The sequence below is a fragment of the Furipterus horrens genome, unplaced genomic scaffold, assembly GCF_987537825.1.
Source record: "Furipterus horrens unplaced genomic scaffold, mFurHor1.1.pri manual_scaffold_2, whole genome shotgun sequence".
In the NCBI taxonomy this organism is placed as follows: Eukaryota; Metazoa; Chordata; class Mammalia; order Chiroptera; family Furipteridae; genus Furipterus; species Furipterus horrens.
The window spans coordinates 29,255,036-29,280,662 of NW_028327172.1; the positions used below are offsets into that span (position 1 = coordinate 29,255,036).

Consider the following 25,627-nt stretch of genomic DNA (forward strand, 5'->3'; position numbering starts at 1 on the left):
TTCAGGCACTCTGCTCAGTGAGAGAAATATGAGGAACAAGACAAAATTTGTGTCCTCAAAGGATTTTACAAGGAGTTAAGCCTTTTGTTATTGGCCTGTCTTGAATGTATGAGAGTGGTTTGCATTTTCAGAGAAAAGAAATGTTCATTTACCTCTGCTGATAGCACTTCTAGATCTCGTAAACAGACTATTAAATAAAACCTAGAAAATAATTTTAGCCTGAGTGGCTACTGTACTTTTTAAAAATGGGCTTCTGTAATTAATGTAATAACATTTCCCACTTAGGTGAGTGTACACCATATTATTTTCAGTACATGCTATTATTGCCTATTGATTATTTTCGGGCAGATTAAACTTAAAATTTCAGAACAATAAATGGTTTGCGAGTTCTTTCCATTTCCTTCTTTATTTAGCACTCTCACCATTAAAACATGCTCTTATTGTGCAATATAAATCTGGAAACATTAATAATAAAATGAATTTTATGTGATTAATTCTCGTTTCTCAGCAGCTGGCTATTTCATTTTTGCCTAAGACTGTTCTTTCCCCCCTTGAGTAACAATCTGAATGTCCCTGATCTTCATAATAAATTTTTTTTTTTTGCTTGCTCAATCTCTAAGAAGTGTTTCTAAATACCATAGCTTCTGATGTGCCATGCTTCTGTTAATTACTGAATGTAACAGAACACACAATTTGGGGTCAGACAGTGAAAATTTGGGATAGCATAGCGATTATGGAATTTGGCTCTCCCAGATTCAGATCCTGGCTGTGTCATTCATTAGCTGCATAATCTGATCAGCAGCTGAAGCTCTCAAAACCTCCACTATAAAATGAGATAATAATTCATTTTTTATGACATGTGGCAAAGAAAAGTTAAAGGAGATAATGCATAAAGCAACTAGCACAGTGAAGGGCTCAAAACAAGAACTTGATAAAGAAGAGCTCTTATAATTTAGAAGTAATTATCATTCCCACTCTTTGAATGCATCAGAAGTGCCAGATACTCAGCTAATTGCTCTTTACAGGGGGCACCAAAAGTAGGTTTACAGCTGTTAAGTACATGAAACACAGTTTATTCTTGTATTATTATTTATTAATTATTGTATTATTTTCCAGATGAACAACTATAAACCTACTTTTGCATCACTTGGTTGGAATTACATTTTTAAAACTTTAATCACTGTGCAGGTTTTACCTTACTAAGTTTTAAATTATCAATATTAAATGTGTGGCTCAAAGACCCAATTTTTTACATAGCAAGTAAGCAAGTGCTATGATATGATATTTTCAGATTACCTAATATTCAAACTGTATATCATTCAATGATAATCATTAAATAAGTTATAACTTGAAATAATGAAACTGGTTTTCATAAATGCTTCGTGGAAACTAGTATCCTTACTTTAAAGCCACATCATGTCTTCAATTAAGTTACAGACTAAGGCACAAAACAGAGGACTTAATGTATGACCATCCCAGCTTGTACTATAAACCCTATATATAAATGCTTGAAACTTTTGAATTATGAACTTTTGAAAGTCTACTGAAAGATATATTTTAAAATCTGATAAAAAAATCTTCCCAGAAAAAAAAATGTACAAATGCATGAATGGTTTACAATTTAGAGCACTCATAAATACAAAAGCCATGCAAAGCTTTTGAGCCAGGATAAGAGCTCTTCCTATAAAGTATATTTAATAACATTCTACAAACATAAGAATTTGATCTGATGAGAACATTTCAAAATGGAAATGGATCGTGGCAAATTTGGAAACAGCCAGCTAACTGTCCTGTTCAACCTCATGACTTCATTAAACTTTCAGATTCTCATGCCATGTTCAAAGATGGTATTAATCAATGACAGTATCAGTTGGAATCCATCTCTCTTATATATGTTTTCTTTCCTTGTTATGAAAAATGTGTTTCTTAGAGAGAGACTTTAGGGGTACTTTCAAGTGGTAAGCTTTCAACTTCTAGTTAGAAAGTAAACAGAAAGAGAATTTGAACTTAGGGTTTCTTGTCATTTTTTAATTTCTATTTGGGAGCTTAATGTCCTTTAATTCAGAGGAAATGAGGACTAAAATGCGCCACTGCTGCAAGAGACTGCTAATATTTCATCACAAAATTGAATTGTTCCATTAGCATGCCTATCGCTATCCAGCTTTCTTACCCAATTCAGTCTCGAGGAAGCAATATCAGGGAAATGGCTAACAAAACAGTGGCAGAAAGGAGAAGTGGGTGCTGCCTAGCTCTTTCTTTTTAATCAGCTTTGAATCAAGAGCTAACTTAATTTTTTATTCTTAATTCATGGCAATATACATCATACATCATAAAATTGCCATCAGCAATGTGGTTGCTTTTTTTAAAAAAATAAATGAACATGTAGGGAAAATTGTAGACATAGAACAATTTCCTTGATCTTCTCAGAATATAAGGAAAGGACTCTTAATGGGAAAAAAATAAGTAAGTAAGCATTGAAGTATATTTAGTGATCTATGTCATTTTTTAGCTTATGCACATTTCTTTTAACTCTATGGTATAGAAATGCAACGTACCATAGACATAGAATACTGAAGACCAGCCAGTATACTGTACAAGAATGCCAGCTAAAGGCATTGCGATCACAGCTCCAGCATAGGAACCTAAAGGAGGAGGGAGAAAGGAAAAAAAGCAAGTGAAATCCATAAAAATTCTTGACTTTATCTCATGTTCCTTGGTTCACTCACACAAACACACGCACACTTGGCCGCACGCACACTCACACCACACACCTGCAACCATATACATATGCCTACATATTTAGCCAGGAATACAAGACTACACAAGTAGATACAACTTATCCAAGACACAACAAAGATTTTAAAATGAGACTAATAAAAATTAAATTTTAAAAACTTTAATAAAAATCATTCATAAATATATTTGAAAACCTAGATAAAATGAATGAAGTAAAAAAGAAACGCAAAGCACAAGAAGAGATAGAGGACTTAAAGAGACTAATAAGAATTAAATAAATTGGAACAGTGGTCAAAAAGCCTTTCTTGCTGTACACACAGACACACACACATGCTCCCCAACTGGTTTTACAGGTGAGCTTTACCAATTTTCAATTCTTATTCAAGTTGTTCCTAAACTTTCACCCAGTACATCTACATCTGCGCACAGTACTTACCACAAAAGGAGGTGGTTGCCAATCTACTCCTCTCTAGAGGAGGGGCCCATTTGCTCCATATTCCATGACATGCTGGGTAGGTGACACCCTATGATGGGGGAAGATATATATCACCATTTAGGATCCAGGGTCATTGAAAAATAAGCACATTCCCTTCTCTGATGCTGTTTCCTTAAAATGGGCACAAAAGAAAGATGCTATTCATGGGAATTTGCTGATTCCCTGAAATTCCATTCTAAAACTTTCATTCCAGACCAGGTAAGACATGGCCTCTTTTTAGTGACCTACTCAAATTCTCATCACAGTTCAAGACTTATTTCTACCTCAATTGTCTTCTGACAAAGGCGAAATAAAAGATTCTACATTCCTCAGTTTATCTGCGATCCTAAACAGTTTGGGAAATTTGAAATGAATTTTTGTGAGGCATTAAACTCAGTGATTCTCAAATATAAGGAATCGATGCAAAGGAAGGTAAAGCTGAGATCCTTGAAACTCACAGTTCCTAAAAGAAGTCTCTAGAACTTAAGACCCTTAATTTATGTAGCCACAAGTGCCACATCTGCAGATACAACCAACCTCAGATCAAAAATATTAGGGAAAAGATATAGTACCTTTGTTGCTGACATGCACTATCGTAGTTGGGCCTACCATGGTTGTGTCTGTGCTGAAAATGTGCAGACCTGTTTTCTTGTTTTTATTCCCTTAACAATAGAGTATAACAACTATTTACATTGCAGTTATATTGTATTAGGTATTATAATTAATCCAGACATGGTATAAAGTATTTAGGAGTATGTGCATAAGTTATATGCAAACACTACACCATTTTAGATAAGGGACTTGAGCATCCATGGATTTGGGTATTCAAACTGGATGGGGTGGGGGTCCAATATCCCTCGAATATCAAGGAACAACTGTCATTATCCTTTTTCTGTTATTTTGATCCTATCAATTTTTCCTCCTTTTTGGAGATAGAAGATTGTTTTCAGCATCTTAATACTTTATCTGATTTATCTATTCTTACCATACTTCACAGAAAAAGAAGAGGCAACAGGTAGGCCAGTCTCAAGTTTTTAATGCTATTTTTTCAAAGGCCGTGGGCTGATAGAGCAAAAGTTAATCACCAGAGTTAGATGTCTAAAGAATACATGCAATGAAATATGTTAATGAAAACTCAAATAATGATTCTAAGCCAATAGAGACTTGGTGTAAAACTCCCAAAAGATGTTAATTCAGGTTTACCATCAGCAAAGGACAAACTCAAAATTTTAATCAGAATACATTAACAAAAATGTTTATTCTTTTTTAAATTCAAATAGCATTAAATGTTTCTTTAATACCACTCAATTCTAGAGAAGGAATGATAAGCAGTCACAGTTGTAAGTTAGCATCATTTGAAGACAAAATATCCGATTGCTTAACTTTTCCAATGTTTTAACACAGTGTAGACACAACCGAATTAAGACATACTTATTTGTAGATCAAGACAAATGTTGTTTGCTGGTTCTTAGTAACATAGCAACCTTGAGATGTTGTCATCCTGCAGTTTCATACCTCCACAAGTCCCTGCAATATCCTCACAAAGATGACACACCCATAATGCACTCTGGCTGCTGATGGGATTAGCATATTCAGGGTAGAGGTAAGAAGTATGGCAGCTCCAAAAACCCTGAAAAACAAAGGGAATTAATAGATCTAAATTTCTTAGGTTAAGCACAAGCAATTTTAAAGTAGAATGTTTTTTTCTAAAAGAATAAAATATGTTCTGAACTTGATTGACTAAGCGCCATTGCAAAGAGATTTGTAAACTATCTTGAAATACTGGAAATAAATAAAAGAAGAATTTAGTAAATTTGGTTATACTTACTTGTATTTATTTTCTTCATAGATGTAATTACAAATTGAAAATATTTAATGAATCATTGTATATATTTTTGGTCTACATTTCATTCTACAATGCAAGCTTCTTAAGTGTTAGAGCATATTTTCAGATACACTGTTATATCCCCAAATACTCTGTCAGGCGCATAGCAGATACTCACTAGAGCTGTTCAAAAAATAATAAATGCCTGAATGGAGTTGTGCCCCACATTATACAACTATTTTTGATTTCCTTAAATCAGAATGTTCATAAAATTTTTATGAATGAAATCATATTTTAAATGCCCAAAGAAATCTCATTATCAGATTCCCGGAGGACATGTTTTTATAATTGAAATAAGTATTACTATATCTGTCTAAGTTTTTTTTTTTCTTTGTTGCATGTGGGTAGGTGGGGAGAGTGTGTCTGAGTCACATCTCTAAGTGCATACATATACATAATAATTCCAGAAAAAATTACAAAAATATGATGTTAATTTTTATCCATCTACAAGTAAAAAGTCCACTTCATCATTTAAAAACGATTTTATAATGTTCTTACTAAGCAAGCAAAACATCCGCATAACTGGGTAACTTTAGAAATACTCTCTTGCATGGAAGTTTGGGGACATACTGTCTCTACTGAGCTTAGTTGTGTGTTCGGTGCAGGTTTTCTCAAGTCAAATTTTGAGTTGTTTAACTCAGTCAAAATTGATTTCCTCTTCGAAGCCCTAATTCTTCCAGGAGGTGCGCTTAAATGTAACTGTGAAAGACTTGATTTTCTGAAAGGAGCCTTGATCGTTATTTGCCAGCTACTGAAATTTGAGAAATGACTTGACCAAGGCTCCAAGTGGATTAGTTCTGCTTCTATGCATCACAGACCGGGTCAGATACTTTCGTTTACTTGATGCAGCCTAATATCCCCTGTCCTCAGAAGTTTCTCTCCACAGAGGTAGGTGGTGACTCAGAAGGTGAATGTTCTGTTCCATTTTCTCTCTGTGCTGTTTGCTGAATAGGTATCTTTGAGTTTGTGTCAAAGCATAATTTATTTTCTGTTTGACACAAAAGAGAAACTTTCTATTTCTAGAAATAATTGTTCCTATGAGAATGCCACACGCCTAGTGACATCAAAGTTCTGCCAAATATCGATTTATTTTTCAAAAACTAAATGCAAAACTCCCATAACCTGTCTTTGCAAGATAAGAATCCAAAATTATTATAAGACACTGATTTAAATGTATTTTAATTATTGATTATCACTTTTAAATTGAAAGAATTTTCACCTCTCTTAAGTCGACAATCCAAATGTTTTTGTGTGCATTTCCCAGAACACTGCAGAGGGTTCCTTTAGGGCTGAGAGGAAATAGGAGGGAGCATATAGGGCATGTTTCCTAGACCTGGTGTTAAATGGTGCGTGTTCCCAAAGGTTGGTGAGGTGAACAGACCTTTCCACTGCTCTGGGAGTTTGAATGTAGTACCTGTGCGACAGAAAGAGCGAAGGTGGAAAGCGCTAATGACACAGGTGCTTTGGTCATATGAGCAGGCTGTCCGGATACTGGCAAACTTGCACTCTCTTTCTGTAGATCCATCCAATTTTGTTTATTTATCATCAATAATAATAAGACTGACTCCTTACGGCTTTAAGGATAAAGAGAACCAGAGCTACATAATGCTACAGGGTTTTTGAAAGTATTTTTATGAGTTATGCATCTGCTCTATTCAGCCCTTTGGAAGAATTCTTTCAAACTGTCATCTGTAAACCAGCTGCATCAGAATCCCCTGGAGCGCTCATTAAAAATGCAGATTTCTGACTCTAGGCTTTTCAAATCACCATGTGCTGGGAGTGAAGCCTGGAAATCTGGTTTTTAATACACCGTCCAGGTGATCATTTGGTGTGGAAAAAAAAAACCAGAAGGCTTTTATCCAGGTTTATCTAACTTCTGGGTTTTATTTTCTAATAATTATTTTGAAGGTATGAAGCATGAAGTTCATTTTCTATAAATACACCTTCTAAATCTCACTCTGTCCCTTTTGGAGGGTTTCACATGCTGCTCTCTGTAAGTAAGCTAGAGAGAGATGAACTTTACCCACTCTTTGCCTGGTTTTCTCAACCTCCACACCACTGTCGGGGCCGGATAATTCTTTCCCGTGTGGAACAGCCCTGCGCACTGTAGGTGTTTCCTCACGCCCCTGGCCTGTGGGCACTAGATGCCAGTAGCAGACCCCCACCCCAGCTGTGACAGCCACAACTGTCTCTTGCAATTGTGAAATGTCCTCTGGGGAGCAAAGTCCCCCACCAGTGGAGCTAAATCAATTATGAACTATTTGTTGAGTGCCCACTATAGTCAGATGTAAATTTAATGAGTGCTATTCAACTTGATACACACCATTCTGACACTTCACGTGCCATAAAATCCACAACTACCTAACAATCCAGTGGCATGGTGGTATTAATATACCCATTTTAGAGGTGAAGAAACTAAGCCTGAAGTAAGTGAAATCACTTTTACACGTTGTTAAGCAGTTCCAACTAGAGGAGCCCCATTATAAATCTAATCTGATTCCAAAGCCAGCTGGTATATCTGATGATGTACATGCTATGGCATTAATAATGTACCTCAGGATTCTAATCGTAAATTTAACTAATAATTTCTATACAGCTACTTGAAATCATCTTTCTGTTCCTAAAATATTAATAGATCACTTTAAATGTTTTAAATGTTTACTTTCCACTCTTGCCCTGAATAGTGTTTCAAATTATATAATCTTATAACATTGCTAAATGCTTCCTACTTTTAAGTTCCTTGATTCCTTTAGTCATTTTTAAAATCGTCAATGGCCATAACATCATAAAAATGCTGTGAATTTTTTTTCTAATTATTTAAGAATAAAATCCATCAAATTTTTCAGAACCCGATCTTCTTTTTAAATTTTACAGACTTGGTATACACATCAATATCCAAGTAATTAAAATTCTGATTGCCAAAATTTATGCCCAATATGAGAAGCCTTTACACTTTTTCTTGCTGTTCCACACACAGCCAAACTGAACTAGCCACTTCTTTCAACATGAATTTATGCATTCACACTCCAAATCCTTGTGAGACTGTATTTAGAGCAGGCTATTGTGTTGAGAAGCAGGGTGCTAACATTTACAAAGTACTTACTATACTTTCTCTATACATTAACTATACATTAGTTAATTTAAACCATGCAACTCTTGAGTTATACTTTCTCACATTTTACAAATATGAAAATGCAAACAGAAATACTGTCCAAGAAAACAAGCAAGGAGTGGAGCTGAGAGTGGAATCCAGGGCTCTCTGACATAGAAACCTGTGCTACTAGGCACTCAGAAAAAGATAAGAATGGCCCCGGGTGGAGTCAGAGAGAACGAAAGAGAGATAAGCAGCCCAGGGACAATTTATGCTAAAGGCTGTAACAGGAGTACAAAGGGGAAGTAATGGAGGCAATCCATGTCAGCAAGGGTGACCAGGAAGCTAGTCCTGCACAGAGGAACTTCCAGGTTGTGCCCTGGAAGACGAATACAAAAAGTAGGAAGAAATTCTGAAAAGAGGAACTGGCTCAGTAAAGGTTCAAAAATTGGGAGGGATTACATTCGGTATCAGCACGTAGGGCAGTCTTGAAAATGGCTGAGCATGGTGGTACATACAGGTGGATAGGAATGAGAGCATCAAGAATGAGGTGATGAACAAGGATGGTGGGAGCAAGGTTTGAGGAAATGTCAATAGGCCAAGGGTTGGGGGAAGAGCAGTAAGATCCATGATTTCTAGGAAATAATAGGGTTTGGGATCATAAAGGATAACAGATAATCATGCCCTAAGGTGAAGTACGTATGAAGCTTACTAGAATCAAGGAGAGTGGGATCTGAGGCCAGAGAGATGGAAGGCAATCAGGATTCATTAAGTTCAGGCAAGATGATGTCTTGCAGAGTAACAAGGGGCCAAAGTCATTAATGGTGGGAGAGAAGAAAAACATGTGACATAAATATGGTACAGAAATTGTTGTAAAACCCTAGCTTTGTCACTTAATGCTGATGTGACTGGAAACTTAGTAACATTTCTAGCTTTCTGATGTTTCTCTACAAAAAGGGCAATGCTGTGTCACGGTCAAGAGCATGGTTTCTAGGGCCAGACTGCCTGGGTTCAAATTTCACTTCTGTCACTTATTACTTGAGCAGTTTATATTACTATTTATGCTTTATTCCTTATCAACAAAAGAGATACTAAAAGAAACTATCAGTTATTGCAAGTAAAGACCCAGAGGAATGTCTGGCATATCCTAAGCATTTAAGGGGTGTTAGGACTTGTACAGTGATAATATTAATATATTATATTTTGTAGGATTGCTGTGAAGCTAAATGAAATAATGCACCTAAAAGGTGTGGCCGGTCCCTGATACATAAAAGTAAATCCATAAAGGAGTCAGTCAAGTAAAAATAACTATAGCCAATCGTGATTGAATTGTTAATCTGTACTAGTCACTGTCCTCGATTCTCATTTTAAACCAACAACGATATGAGAAACTACAACACTATCCTTATTTCATAGATTGAAAAACCAAGTCCCAGTGAGTTTAAATAACTTTTGAAGGTCACATAGACACTAGGTGAAAAAGTATGGTTTATACTTACTGAGTCTGGTTGTAAATCCTAGATATTTAACTACTAAGCTCTACTGCACATTCATGGAAGCAGAACTAATACTAGCATTAACAGTGCCTGCAGCAGCAGATAACATAACAAAAACTTTGCAATACAAAAGCTTGATGGAAAGATGGATGGTTACAGAAATCAGGAGCAAGAGGAGAACTCTACCCTGCCCCTCTTGTTTTGAAGGAAGTAGTTAAAGAGGCTCATTTAAAGAGAGTTTTGTCTTTTATGAACAAAGTTTAGGATTCAAAAAGAAATGGAAGAAATAGTATGGAAAAGAAGTTCCAGAATATAAAATAGTTTAGTGCAATGACTTCCAGGCTTTATCATATGTGAGGATCACTTTGGGGGACTTGTTCAAACACAGATGGCTGGGCACCAGAGCTTCTAAGTCAGTACGCTTGTGAGGGGACTGAGAATCTGCATTTCTAACAAGTTCCCAGGTGATACTGATTTACTCTTTCTGATCTGAGCATCATTGATTCGGCAGTGTGGTGCTAGATACTTCCCCTAAACATCACAAAAAGGACAGATCTGGAGCAGAGGAAGGCTTAGAATGAACAGGGTTAGAGAAAGCTGAAATAAGGGGCTTACCTTTTATTACAGATGGGAGTGGCAAAAGTGGAATGGAATCACCTACTAAAAGGGATGATATCTTTGACAGACATAAATCATAATTAGGTCATTTGATCAAGACCCAAAGTGAATTTCACTGACCTGGTTTCAAACTGTTTTCATTGACCAAACTGACTAAGCAGCTGCCATTTTTGTTGTTGTTGTTGATGGATTGGAGAGAGAGAGAGAGGAGCATCAATTTGTTGTTCCACTTATTTATACATTTATTGGCTGATTTTTTAATGTGCCTTGACCAGGGATGGAACTTGCAACCTTGGAGTATCTGGACTACATTCTAATCAACTGAGCTACCCGGCCAGTGCTGCTCTAAGCCTCTCTTTTTATATCTGTAAAATGAAGGCAAGTTTTCATACTTCAAAGGATTATCTTGATGGTTGAGTGAATTAATTATGAAAAGGGACAGTGTCTGGTTCATAGTAAGTGGTTTATAAATATCAGCTATGATTACATGGAACTTCCCTAAAATTCAATAGTTTTTAGAAAATTGTTATTCTTTGTTCCTTTCTTCCAGAATATTTTTGACTGATTAAATAATGCTATTTCTGTGACAATGGATTCAGAGTATTCCATGTCATGCTGAAATTCTAGCTTAAGGTTCATGAAGACATATACTGAGAATTCTATCTCCCATTTTGAAGGCACTTAGAATTAGTCAACATGCATTAGCATCTCCATATGTTTCTCAATAGTTGACCTAAAATATCAGAGAGAAAACATTTTTTTAAATTGATAACCATTTCTAAATGAATTATACCTGTCTTGGTACCCTCCCCCCAACTTTTACCACTGATACTCTCCTTACACACACACACACACACCTTTTTTCTAGTTAATCTCCTCTCACAGATATTCCTAATGTGGCATAAAGCACTTTTAAAAGACTTAACCTAAAATATCATGTGTTTCTCTACATCATAAATTATTTGAATCTCTTGGAGAATATAGTCTACATCTCTGTTTCACTTCTTCAAACCCCATGATGCTAGCAGAAGGCTTTATATATGGCATGTTCTTACACTTTTGTATAAAGACTTCAAACAGAGGGCAATAATAACTTCCTTTCCTGGGGAATATGTATGTAATAACATATTTCTCCTTTGAACCTGCTTTATTCTGGTATCTTTTCCAATCAATTGACCATTTATTTGTTCTTGAGCTTTTAATGGAGACAAACTGCTATTCTTGGTATCCTAACTATCCTAGGAAGCTGAATTCTTCTCATAGAATAACTGTAGGATGGCAGCTATGGGCTAGAATTTAGATTACCCCTGTGGATAAATCCTCACTTGAGATAGTTGCTGAGTTCAAGTACATGGCCCAGTCTGGCCTCATCTTTAAGTCTGTCAAACAATACTATAGAATATCCTGAAACAACTACCATTACTCTTTCTGTTCACCACAGGATCCTGGTCACCCTCTGAGACCACTGTCCCCGAAACACTGCTTTCAAAATCAAATTAGGTCACTGTGTTTTAGAAGAGATTCTTAAAGAACCTCACCATTCATCAATACTTAATGTAGTCGTGCATATTGTATTATGTTTGACAGTCATGATTTTTGTTTTGCCTGATGCTACAAAAACAAACAGCATTGAATATATTATTGATATCTCAACAGACATACAAAAATAGATTATATACCAAAAAACATTTAATATTCATGTGACTTTTATTATCCCTAGCATCGGTCTCAAGTAGGACACACAGTTACACTTCCCAGCACTGCTGCCCTGAAAACAATATTCACCACAATAGGTTTTGCAAATTTATCCTCTTATCAAAAGGCTTTTCTAAAAAGCAATATCATGTAAATAAATAAAATTGTAAATTATTCCATAGCTCTTTCCTATGGACCTAGCTTAGCTCTAAGTAATGGAGCAATTTTTTTTTAAAGAGTCTATAATTTTTTTTTTAATAACATGCATAGTACAGCTATTTGGTAGGGGAAATCTATTTAGTAAAGAAGCCCATCATTTGAAATCAGACAGAAAGGGGTTTATACACCAGTTTTTCCTCCTACCATCTCATGGTCTTTGGGAAAATAACTGCTACTCTGTGCTCAGTTCTCTCATCAAGAAGACAAGTGTAAGAATGTCTGCCTTAGAGTCGCTATGAAGAAGAAAGAAAAAAATAAAATAAGGGCCATTTGCTTATTAAGATTGTTTTTCATAATGATAAATCACTTGAAACCCACTTAAAATTGTTGTTCTCCTCACGATTTCCTCTGCAGCAAATGACACACTAAAATGATTTCAATTTGCTTAGTTCTAAGATAAAACCTAATTTCTATGTGGTTTTTCTCTGCTTGTTATACCCACATACATACATCAGATTTTTTAAGTGATTATATATAAGAAAATATAAGCATTTCACACTGAAAGACAAAGCAAAGGGAAGAAATGTTGCCTGTGTTGTGTATGTGTAAGTGTGATGTAAGAAACTCTGTGTTACTAAACAGATTGCCAAGATTGAGAGGTATATAGTGTCTCTGATACGGAAATGTTTAGAAAAGCAAACACTGTTGTTGAAAACCTGCACCTCGCCCTGCCTGATCATTAACATTCGGTGTGGCTTGGAGAGAATTCACTATGAAATTCCCAGTCATATCCTTTTTCTGTGACCCATAGCCACAAAAACCCTCCCATATCAAGCCCACCCCATCCAGATTTCCCCAGAAGAGGTGACAGAAACACTGGTGACTTGTCACTCCACAGATTATCTCCATTTTCCCTGAATCAATCCATCAATCTCCATTTGGGCAGAGGTTTGTCATTCAACAAGGAACTAGTGTTCCTCACCCCAGGTGTGGCACTAATCCTCGCCTGGAGGGTCTGCAGGAATAGAGTGATTCGGGCTGTTTAATCTATTTAATCTAATCAAATCAGTGCTCAGGCACCTCCCTTTGTCACATCTGATGCCCTACTCCCATATTAAATAAGGAATACATGAGCACAAGCCAGCCCTCTGGGTCCCTTGGTACATCATTAAGTTGTAAGAATGACTTCATCACTCATGACAGAGAAATGAGACAGCCCCAACAATGGCATATGGCAGTGGGGGAATCATTCTACCAGCTGCCCACCTGACTCTCTCTTCCCTCAAGATCATGTTTCTCCCCTCCGGAGGCTGGCTCTTCACTGCGGTAGTAGGATGTGGCTGCCACAAGGGAAGCCAGAGCTAGTGAGAGTGAGAGAAGCCTGTGTCAGTCAGCAAACCACGTGCAAGCCCTTAGGGACCCCTCCCCCTCTCGAACCATCTATTCATCTTGTGGAAAAGGTATTTTCTTTTGTCAGAAAAAGGAAGGCCTCTTCTGCATTGCCCTAGATACCTAACCTACAGGGCCCACAATGGAAGGGCAGCGAGATGTTTGATAGGCAGCTAGACGAGTGATATAGAAATAGTCACCTCTGGCCCTAAGAGACCGAAAGACTATTAACTGTTTTTCCATCATAGAGGATAGCGTTCCCTTGCTGCGGGCTTTATGTTTATGGTCTGAATTATTTTTTCACACAAAGGGAATTTGCAAATGTTTCTCACTGGAAAGGTTAAGGAACTCTAGCTTGCAATGGATGTTGCAATAGACAGGTAAATAGAGGTGGGAAAAAAAGGATGACAAATGATAGATAGATGATACATAGATAGAAAGATAATAGATACATATGTAAGTATTTAAACAGTATATTGTGTGGGTGTGGGTGTGTGTGTTTGGTGATAAGACTTAAGATTTCCAATAAATGTTTATTCTAATAAATAAAGTACACCTTCATTGTTCTATTTCTGTGAAGGAAAAGACAAAATAGCTCCAGCAAAATCATTTCTTTCTGGGCTTAAAATATGAAGGAATTGTGGTTAAAATATCTTTTTTTCTCTCTTTCTAAAAATCATTTTCACCAAAGGATTTTTCATAATTAGGTTAGCCAGAATATTTACATAAAGCATATCAAATTTCATTTTCATATATGCAAATGCACATTAGTGTAAAGTTTTAAAATCCATCCATTTGCGCCCTGGTCAGTAGGGCTCAGTTGGAGCATAGTCCCATAAACTAAAAGGTCACAGGTTTGATTCCCTATCAAGGCACATACCCAGGTGTTGGGTTCAATATCCAGTTGGAGCATGATAAAGAGGGCAACCACAACCAATTGTCCTAAGGTGAGGATAAAAACAATCTATCCCTTTGAATCTGTTCATTTTTATGTATTAATTACTCTTTTAGATTAGTAGTATGAATTAAATTGGACCATTCAAAATCCCAAGGAAGAACCCTTCTTCTCTGTAGACAAAAGGTCAAAACTACCCCCCAGCTATGCTCAAACCTCTCCAATCTTCAAGGAGTCCAAACTGCCAAAGGGGCTGGGTTTTCCTCTACAGATTATCACACTATTTGCTTAAGTCATTATCAAGTTTGGATATTGCATTTTGCAGAGAGAAGAACAGAATCACTCATGTTGTGGCCAAATCGCTTGCAAGCCAGTGAACACACAAAAATACAGTATGTTTCTCCTGCCACAAAAAAAAAAAAAAAAAAAAAAAAAAACCCTAAGCATCCCTTGGGCCTACTAAAGGCTTCTCTGCCTAATTCATGGATTTCTGTCCAAGATTTGGGGCATGATAGATTGTGGGCACTGATTCAGAGAGCAGATGGCTCAGCCTGCTGCTGAGTGAGAACTTTGTGATGAAGCACATAGTATCAGGCAGAGATGTTAAATTTCAAATAGCTGTAGCCTGTGGTCATGTACTATGGGACACCTGAGTTTTAGTCTCAATTATTTTGTGACCCTGGGCAAGTCACCACCTCCCTGATTCTCTATTTTCTTTCCTGTTCTGTAAAAGGAGAAGACTGGATTAGATGAGCCCTGTCCAGCTCTCATATGGATTCTTTCTGTTACAGGGAAGTTCACGCTATGCTAGAGAGACATGCAATCCTCAGTCTCTCATTCAAATAAAGAATGATTTTTTTCTTCAGTAAAAGTCAAGTTAGAAACCCAAGAGACACCTGAAAAGACAAAATTTGCACTAAGAACTGAACCCTCTCTAAATAAAGGATGGGACAAGGGAAAATAAACAGGAGATTTCAACAGAGAAGTCTAACCTCCAGCTTAAATGTATTTCTCTAAGTGTATTTAAAAAGCCTGGCTAGAATTCAAACATTACATGTACTGAATTATTAGCACTCTCAATACTATTGGCTGAAATATTTTTTAAGACAATTCTTTAAAAGCCTTCCAATGAGACATGACATTCCCAGTGAACAATACCATTAATAATGTGTATAAGAAAATAATTTTAAAGGCAGAAGTCTGCCATGTGAAAAGAGGCATTTTTATCACAATAAAAATAATCCTTTGTATTACTAATACTTAAGGTAAATTTAAACACAAGTAATGCTAAATGTTCATAAGAGTTATTTTCTTCTAATGTTTTTCTGAATCTAAGATTTTATTAATAATGAATGAAAACAGGCACTTGTAAAAGTTTTACACATGCTCTCTTATATAGTTGTCATGACAACCATATCAGGTGGGTATTTGGGTTAGTCCCTTTTTATAGAAATATAAACTGAGGCTCAGAGAGGTTAAATAATGTTTTATGTCTTTAGTTATTAAAAAGCACATTCAGGAGTCTGAACCAATACTGTTTGCTTTAGAACTTATATCTTAACCAATATGTAATACTACCTTTTGTTTTTAAAAGCCACAAACACTGTGTGGTGATGTTCATTTTATTTATTCAACAAGGAACTATCATGGGCCAAGCACTCTCTGGATGCTAGGTACAGAGCAGTAAAAACAACATGCACAAAACTGCATGTTCTGTCATGAAGCTTACATTTTATTGAAGAAAGGCAGACATTAAACAAAGAGAAAAATAAGTAAAATACTGGTATGGCAGGTGGCAATCAGCGCTCTGTAAAAAGCTATAGTGGGGTTGGGAAATCAGGAGGACAGGAACAGATTAGAGGATTTCTTTAAATAAGGGCTAAGTAATATTACCACCTAGACTGAAGAGGCGATAGTCTTTGTGTATATAATATCATCTGTTAAAAACCTAATGTTGGCCAAACCTCCTTTGGTAACTCTGACCTTCTTTGGTTATGCCCATTGCAAAAATTCTGTTGTTCCTCACATTAACTATTTACCCAACCAGGTAAAAATAGAAGGGAAAAATAGTCCTTAGCCCTTTCATATCTGTAAATATCTAGATTGATGTAAGTTCCATGCCCTGTATTGTTTAAAGGCAAAATTAATTGTCCCCAACACCTTTTAATCACTATATTAAATATGTTCTCATCTGATAACATTATAGATCTTGTCAGGAGTCTTACTTTGATTCCCCACCCCAAGGCCCTCCATGGAGGTGACTAAATTCCCCCACCAGGATATGCAATACCTCTTTAAGGAAAGACAAAGGAAAAAATGATGCAAGAGCCATCCTGGGGAACTGAGTTTTCTCTCCCCAGGACTCCCTCATTTCCTCCTCTTGATGAGCAGGAAAGCAAGAATACTTAGAATTTGACCAGAAAAAGAATCAAAGAACCAAGAACCTGTATTCTGCCCTAGTGTGGGACTATTTTGGGAGGTTTCAAATATTATTGCTGTCTGTTTTTCATTGAGAAATTTGCCTGGCAGTGTAACCAGGGGCCCTTCCCTCTTGAGGAGCTATCTCCTCTACTCCAGTTCTGCCCATGGCAGTGATGGCAAACACTTTCCAAAGTGAGCTTCTTTTTCACATAGAGGGAAAGGATTCCGTCCCCAATTCCCCACCCAAGGGAAATTTTGTTCTATTTTTAAATGACCTGTAGGGAGAAACTTATTTGAATGGGAACACAATACTCGTAGGTGGAAAACTGGTCTTGCTGTGTTGTTTTTACAGTTTTGAAAGGGATTATAATAGAAAACTTACATCTGTCAAATCAATTCTAAAAATCTCTCTCAGATTTTGTGTTTTCCAAAAAGCCTTCTAAGATAAAATCCTAGGTAGCATTTATAGGGCTAATTGGACATTCACCAACATATTAATAATAGGTGTCTCTGGTGATTAATTTATGATTATTATCTTTTCTTTTCAATATACTTTTTATTTAGCATGTAGTACTTCCTGTTGAATTTATTGGGGTGACATTGGTTAATATAATGATACAGGTTTCAGGTATACAGTTCCATAATGCATCATCTGTATATTGCATTGTGTGTTCATCTCCCAAAGTCTAGGCTCCTTCCCCCCTTTACCCTCTTCTACCCCCCCAACCCTCCATTCCTTCTTGTAATTACCATACTGTGTCTGTCTGAGTTTTTTGTTTTTTCTTTTCTTAATTCCTTCACCTTTTACTTTTTGTATTTGGAAAAGGGAATGTTACATATTTTTAAAGTCTGTTTTCATAGGAGACTTCAACAGGCTAACACATTTGTAATGTTTTATTACATTTTTAATATGTAGTAATGAGGTCAAAATCCTAAGATGGAATAAAGAAGATAGTCTAAAATCTTTGATCTGTTCATATATTTTACAATTAATTTTAACTTAGTTTTCTCAATCTTGTAGAACACAAAACATTGCATGTGAAAAGTATTTTCTCTTAAATACTCATTTAAAGGTAAGATGAATACAAATTCAAATAAAAATTCTAAATTCAGAAATTTTTCCTTGAGGAAAATGTACCAAATAAATTAGAACCTGAGTTAGCATTAGTCTTTAAACATGACACAAATGATAGTGATGTTTGCTTTTTTTAAAACCAGGAAAGCCTCCCAGTTTTACATCCAGAAAAGCTGGGACATCCCTAGTGTTTTTTTCCCTGGCAGGAAAATGTTAGCATTTTAACATTTGGCAAGCTGAAGATTTTGACTCTGAGAAAAACTTACAAGCATAGCCATTATATTTTCATTTTACATTACATTGAGTTTCCTGTTTTTGGGGGGAGGGGGGGAATTGGTGACTTGTTAGATATTTATACATCAAAGTAAAAATATCTGCTATATGTATGTTTGGGGTATCTTTCCAGGAAAGTTTATTTTGTTTCAGAAAATATTTTATAGGAAAAACAAAGATTCAAGACACTATGCATTATGGATATGAAAACCAAAAATGTAACAAGTTCATTACCAGTAACATTTAGAATATTCCCTTTAGATTTTTCTTGCCTAATATCACTTTTTATTTGATTTATCCCATTTATAAAAATTGAGTTATCCGCACAGTTAATGCTTTTGATTTTAAACTCATTCATTTTTTAAAAGAATATTTGTCTCTTGATGGGTCTAAGAGCAAAACATCCCTAATGTCAGAGCAAAAGCAATATTCATAGGGCACTATTCTTAATGTATTGCACTCTCCTCCTGACATTTTGAAAGGAGGTCCAAAAATCCTCTCCCTGGAATCAGTAAGCCTAAAATAAATTTCCAGGAATTCCTTCATACACCTTGGAGACAACTGGGAAATCTTGGGTAGGAAGACACCTCTGGGAACAAGATTGGAAGTGGCCAGGGAAATTACTGAGAGATGAAGAGGGAACAATTTACAAAAGCAGACAAGATATCAGACTAGAGAAATGCCCAGTTCTATATTACTTTCACGTTTTGTGGCGAGTGTGGGGGTGAAGTCATAGGTACAGGTCTGAAAGATGACCCAAAGTCTCTATTTGGGGTGTCTATGCAGCGATACCTAGAGGGCGAGTGCATTTGTTCTCGGCCAGCCTAACAATTCAGATTTAAGGAGCATTTAGTTTTATTTATCATAATACACACAGTAAAGCAAATGAAGCTGACTCTCACCCTCCCCTCCGATGTCTGTGCCCTTCGACACCCCCGCCGCATCAGTTCTTATGCCCCAAATTTCGGTGTGCTTCCGCAGGTGGCGCTTGGAGCACTCCTGAGGGCTGACCCTAGGACCTCGGCTGGCAGCCACCACCGCAGCGCCGCTGGAGGCCGGGGGACGCAGCTGAGCGCCTTCTCCACCCCGCCCCTTCTCAGCCGAGCTCATTAACAGGTGGAATCACATCCCCGGCGCCTGAAATCCCGCCTGCCTCCATAGAAACGAATCCTTAAGACCCAGAGCACCATCTGGGCGGGCTCTCCTACTGGGCTTTGGACTCGCCCTGCCAGGAGGTCAGCGCCGCGGGAAGCCGGGGCACCCGCTGGACGCGCTGGAGAGAGCACAACACGTGACGCCCCCACCCTTTTGTGCGCCCGGCCTCACAGACCCAGCTTGGCCTGCTCACCGCCAGGCCTCAGCTCCTCCCAGGCCGTAAGGCACGTCGACTATTTTGTTAAGAGCCGATTCAGACTCGGCGGAGAGGAAGCGACAATGTGCGCCCACCCGGGAAAGCCCAGATCCTTTTGGGCGCCTTATTCTGGAAGGAGGCACCAGCAGTTCCTGTTACAAGAAGGGGTGCCAGGGAATTAGGAGACCTGGCCCAGGAGTTCCCAACCCCCGCGGGGCTTTGGTCCCTGCCCTGCTTCTCCGCTGCCCCTCCTGAGGGTACAGGGTCCACGACCCTGAGCCGGGGCGGCCCGGCGCGTTACCTGTTGGCTGCCAGCCGAGACGCGATGTAGCCGCCCGGAATCTGCGTGATGATGTAGCCCCAAAAGAAGGAACCGTGGATCATCCCCACGGTTTCTGGGTCCCAGTTGAATTTGGCTTTCTATGGGAATAGGGGGGGAAGAAAGTCTTAATAAGTAAGCAAATACATAAAATAAATAAAATTTAAAAACCGCGGTGGAAGGAGAGAGTAGACTCAGTGCCTGGGCTGACGATTCACTTTCAGTAGTTCTCCAGCCAAAGAGCCCTCAGTCCCCAGGAACTCCCTGCATTTCGAGCGTGGGGGAGGGGAGGTCTTAATTTTTCATTTCATAACAAAATATGATCAATATCTTCTTATGGAGAGGTTATACCTCTTTTAACTAAAAAAAACTCGTGCTCATTTGAAATGTGTTGTGATTAATTGCAAAGCTGGTCTCCCCGGCTTTGCTCTCGGAACACTGTCGGGAGGGTAGGATCGCCCGGAGGAAGGAGGAATCCTCAAGGCTCCAGTTTAGGAAATTCCGACTCCCAGTAAGGGATTTCGTTAGCGGGCCGGGGAGAGAGACACACACCTGACTGGGTGCACTTAGCCGACTCCAGCCAGTGCAGACTGTAGTGGAGTCGCTTGGAGAACCGAACCCAACCCAACCCGGGAAATTCTGGGGAAGGAAGCAGGGGAGCTTGGGGTGGAAGGTGCGAGGAGGCCGGAGGAGTTAGGAAGGAGTATGGTCCCAGCAAAACGGGGCTGGGCGTGGGCCGGAATGACTTGGAGTAGACGGAAAATGTGGGGAGTCAGTGGAAAGGGAGGCGTCGCTTAGGGGTGGTCACCAGAGACTGAGGGGTGTGTCTAAAGGTCGGGCCTAACTCCGCCCCCGCCAGCCTAGGCGCCCGCCCCAGGTGAACCTTAAAGTAAACTGGGAGGAAATAACTTGTAGCGAGAAGGGGAAAGAGCGCTTATTCCGCCGGAAGAACTGGGTACCACCCCCCGCTTTCCTCCCTTTGAATAAAATTTTGAAACCAAGCGCAGGGTCTCCCGGAATCTCCAGGGCTGATCCGCGCTCACCGCTTCCTACCGAAAGTGAGTGCAGAATTAATCCTCCCAACCCTCACTCCTCCTGGTTTATGGTCACTCAGATCTCTGGACAAGAAATACGGACCCACAGGTTTCTGTGTCCTTGACATTGACCCTTCTCTTCCCAGGGGTCATCCAACACACCCATTGTAAGACTACCGGACTGGATTCCCGAGACCCCAAGTTGCGCCTGCGCTGCAGCCCCTCTCCTCGTCAGCCAGGTGGGGGGCTCCCAAGGGCCCCTGGGAAGAAACTGCCCGCATGCACATCAGTTGATTTGATCTGCTTTTCGATTTGGTTTCATTTTCATTATTAAGAACGTTTGGCGGGAAATGAAGGAATTCTGCGGGAAATCATGACTAATATGCTGCCCTATTCCTTTGAGAAAAAGAAAGAAGATTTCGATTTCGATTTATCAGAATTATTAAGACCCACTCCCTGTATGAAGTTTCTCAAAAACCCAGTGAGATACATGCTATTTTCCACTTCGCAGGTGAGAAAAAGAAGGCCCGGAGAGCAGGAGGGACTTGCTTCAGGAGCAGAAAAGTCCGGCGATGATGACCCTAAAAGGGTCCATTCTAGAAGGGCAGTACTGGAAGGGGGCTGAGGGAGCATTCAGGCCTTCCTCATTCGGTAGGAGGAGTGGGGGGACCGCGCTCAGAAAGGTGACGTGGCTTTGCGCAACCACTCGGCCAGCTGTTGCCCACCTCCTTGATGACCTTGCCCCCGCGGTGGATCGTGCTGTTGTTGACCATGTCCACGATGGCCACGCCCAGGTTGCAGCGGATGCCGAACGAGATGCAGAAGCCTAGGCCGCTCATGATGGCGATGATGTAGCGGCGTGGCAGGCCGAAGCACGTGCAGTCGCACAGCGGCGCCTTTTTCTCAGGCACCTCCAGGGGCTTCCCATCCTCCGTCAGCTCGATGGTCTCCCCGGGTTCTTGCTTTTTCTCCAGCACCCTGCGCAGCAGACCGGGGGTGAGGGGTTGGGGGTGGGGACGCTTCGGGTTAGGCACCCCAGACGCCCGCCCGTTCCCAATTCCCAGGGCCTGTCAGGGCTGAGGGGAGGGGTGCTGCCCCGCTCGCCACCCTCCAGCGTGAGGGTGCGAGACAAACACAAGGCTTCAGGACCTCCTGGGACCTCGGCCTCTGTCGGTACCCCTCCCCGCGACAGCATCCCTTAATTTGAACACCTCTGGCCTCTGCTATCCAGTCCCCATTCCCTGGGATCCAGCCGCAGCACCTTGATTCATATACACAGGCCGCTTGGGCCTAACTTTCTTGCTGGGTTTGCAGTATATGAGGGTTACCCCCAAGGCGCCTTCTGCACAACTGTGTAGACGCCTCTTAGCCGGAGTGCTTTACCCTGGCGACAGGCTATTTTAGCCGGCCGTCCAGCCACCCACCGCCCCTCTGCTGCAGAAAGGCCCAGCCACGGCGCCGCACCCACCCTACCCCTTCCTTCCCGGGCAAATTAAAGCTTTCCGGGTTGAGGACGCGGCGATCCCGCCCCGCCCCGGGGATTGAGGCCTCTCCTGTCCAGTGCCCACGAGGAGAAGGTCCCCCGGAGACTGGCTCACTCTGCGGCCCCTTCCTCCAGCCCCAGGGTGCCATTTCAACGTTTACTCCCCCGTTACACATCTTACTCTTTTTCTTTGATAGTCGAGTTTGAAACAAAGGCCTCCGCAACATACGGCCGGCACCTAAGCTTCCTACTGCCAGGACATGAATAATTAATTATTCACAATCTTGCGTCATTACTATCTCGGTTACAAACACCAAAAAATATTAGAGACCCATTTCCAAAGACTTAAAATGCGACTCCCAGGTATACAAACGCTCACCCAAATCAACTCCAGTAAGATATTCCACACCGAGGTAAAAGGTATCACATTTAGTTTTTGTTTTATGCTTTTTAATTTGCATAGCATTTCACAAGATTCCACCCATCTGATTAAATTCCTTTTAGACTTTCATCCTTGGGGGAAGGAAGTAGGGGAAGGTGGAGTGATAGAAATGTTTTACTAAAAGCTGATAGTGTTGTTCTAGTCCACAGTATATCCGTGAAAATTCTATTTAAAAAATAAATAAAAGAGGAGGAAGGATAACATCACCGCGGACCCTTGAGATGGATACTTTCAATATTTAAACAAAGAACCTCTCTGTTTACAGATATTTCCCATCTACCATGTGATTAATTTTTATTTGTACCATTTTAAATGATATATTCAGACAAAATTGTCTTCACACACTTTGGTAAAGCAAATGAAATTCTAGATCAATTCCAAGAATGCATGGCTTGGGATATGGCTGTCAAGCAATTTGAAGCTACCAAAAAAAAAAAAAAAATCAGACTTCCAAATTCTACAGAATGACACCTGGCAATAGGTCATAAACATATTTGCATCTCTGTTAATCCTTATGCTTAAAGTCCAATCCCAACTGGAGAACACAGGACACTATATTCTGGGAGAGAAAATTTTAACTATTGAGATTTTATTTATTTATTTTTATACATTGGCTTCATATACTTATATTGCAGAGTTGAACTCTGCACCTGAACTCCCCACCTGATGACAGACTGGGAAAGAACAGCTCTTTCCGGGGCAGCTGCGGGACTGCAGGGCCTTTGCGGTATCTACTGCCGCATAGGTGCATGATCAAGGCTGTAGGAAGCCCACCAGAACCAAAGAGATTGGGAAAATTGGGAGGTGCACTGGTCATTTTCTTTACATTTCCCATATATTTCCAAAGGCTTCAGTTTCCCAAATGTGAAAATTAGCGCTCTCTTCCAATCGTTTTTTTGTTTGTTTGTTTCTGCCCTCTTCTTGATTTTGCTCGTATTATTAAGAAAAAGTGTATTCATACAATATTTTGAGAGGATTTCAAATTGTGAAATTTAGAGCGTAATTAGCACAATGACTACAGAAAGGATAAAATTTAAAAAAATAATTTCCAGTACTTTCAAAATCATTTTGCTAGTTATTATTATGGCTTTTCTTTCTTATAAGTACTGTAACCTTTTCCATGCAAGAAATAGACTTCTAGGAGAGGTCAAATAATGAAAAATACATATACATTGTTTCAGGTTTGGAGAGAAGAACTGCCTAAGCTATCAATTATTGATATATTTTGATTTCTCTTCCTTCTTTACAGAAGAATTATTCCACTGGGAGATTCACTACTCAAGCGGTTTTGAATAAGATATAAAAATTTTTTTGCCATTACTCTTTGGAATTTCTTGATTAATTTTAAAAGGGTTATATCTTTATTCATTCGCATTAAAGGAATTTAACTTGGTGACACTTAACAAGCACCCAAAGAAAGGTTCTTTGAACATATACTGTTCATTTTCAATTGTAAAAAGGATAAATCCTGGGTAGGAAAGGATGAGAATCTGCAGGTACCAAAATAAAAATCACACACACATACACAAAACAGACAGGTTCATTTAGTGCAACATTCCTGAATAAATAAGCAGGTTTCCAGAGTAGCCCTGATCCAGCAATGTGCAAGAAAAAAGACTTTCTGATCATATTACATTACAATCTCTCTAAGCAACCAGGGTTTACGGAAATAGCCCTGCAGATTCTTTTCACTCTGAGCCCCAGGCAAATATGGGTTTGCTTTTTCTTACCTGTAGATCTGGCCGAGGGATTTTCCAGCAAAATTCTTTAGCCCCTCTTTTCCTGGGGTCAAAATCCTTTGTTTTACCGACTCCATTCTTGCAAAGACTGGTGTCGGGCTCTTGCTAGATTTAAATAGTGATCGCTATAAAAGGCGAGAGTTGCGCATATTGTCTTAACCCCTTAAGGTAGTTGTGGGATTTTTCTTCTCAGCAGAATGGCATTAATATGCCTCCAGCAAGAGTGCAAGCAAGAGAGGGGAGGCAGAGTGAGAACAGAATACAACAGAATAGCTGCATGCAACCCACGGTTTTTTTTTTTTTTTTTTTTTTTTTTTTAATAGGAGAGTTGGTAGACACAATCAGAAAGTCTCATTGGAAGGGGAGGTTCCGGTGGCAAAAGGCGCACACAGTGCCATGGTATTTGGGCGGGTGCCGATGAGACCTTGTCCTGGAAGTCGGTCCACTGAAAAACAATGTAAATTCCTGATGTTGAAAGCCTTATTGCTGTCAAATCTTCTGGCTTTTAAACGGAGGAGTGGAAATATCACAGAACCCTTGTTGTAAGGACAAAGGCAAAAGAATAGTACTTTTTAAAAATATGTGTATTTGCTGTAAGGAGCAGAGCACTTCCAAAACTCATGGGAGCATCGTAGGTCTCAGGTGAGCAATCCTGCTATTAGTTTTTTTCTCCTTGCCTACGATTTCCTCCCATCACGCCGGCGCAACTCAGCTCTGCGGTAGAGTGGAATTAAGATGGAGAAAGCTTGCAGCTCTTTGAGGACGTGAGTAAATAACAGATACACAGTGCTTCAGATTTGGGCAGCGTCAGGGAAGATTTTTTCAGCACCGCTGACAGCGCCGTCTGGGAGCGTCTCCGCAGAATGGTTCAGCACCACGGACAGAGTCAGTTTCAGGAAATGGGGAAGCTTCTTTTGGCTGCCCAGATTGCCAACTTTCTGGAGGATCTGAGCGGATCGCCCTGGCCAGGAGCCCTTCTGGGGAATCTTCAGAAATAGATACTATGGAGACCAAGTGGGGAGTTGTCATCATCCCCAGAGTTTTCAGGGAG

At 39.5% G+C, this 25,627-nt stretch overlaps 1 protein-coding gene across 1 annotated transcript in view; it reads right to left on the minus strand.

Annotated features, from left to right (window-relative positions):
* The window catches only part of SLC17A6 (solute carrier family 17 member 6), a 37,011-nt gene extending 12,162 nt beyond the window's left edge, over positions 1-24,849 (minus strand). The window contains exons 1-6 of the mRNA XM_090263147.1: positions 24,568-24,849; positions 21,638-21,890; positions 19,861-19,979; positions 4,727-4,841; positions 3,173-3,260; positions 2,556-2,642 (exon numbers count right to left, since the gene is read on the minus strand). Of these exons, the coding sequence (XP_090119273.1) occupies positions 2,556-2,642; positions 3,173-3,260; positions 4,727-4,841; positions 19,861-19,979; positions 21,638-21,890; positions 24,568-24,653 (748 nt within the window). The 5' untranslated portion in view covers positions 24,654-24,849. The remainder of the gene's footprint in view (positions 1-2,555; positions 2,643-3,172; positions 3,261-4,726; positions 4,842-19,860; positions 19,980-21,637; positions 21,891-24,567) is intronic.
* Between the last annotated feature and the right edge of the window lie 778 nt (positions 24,850-25,627).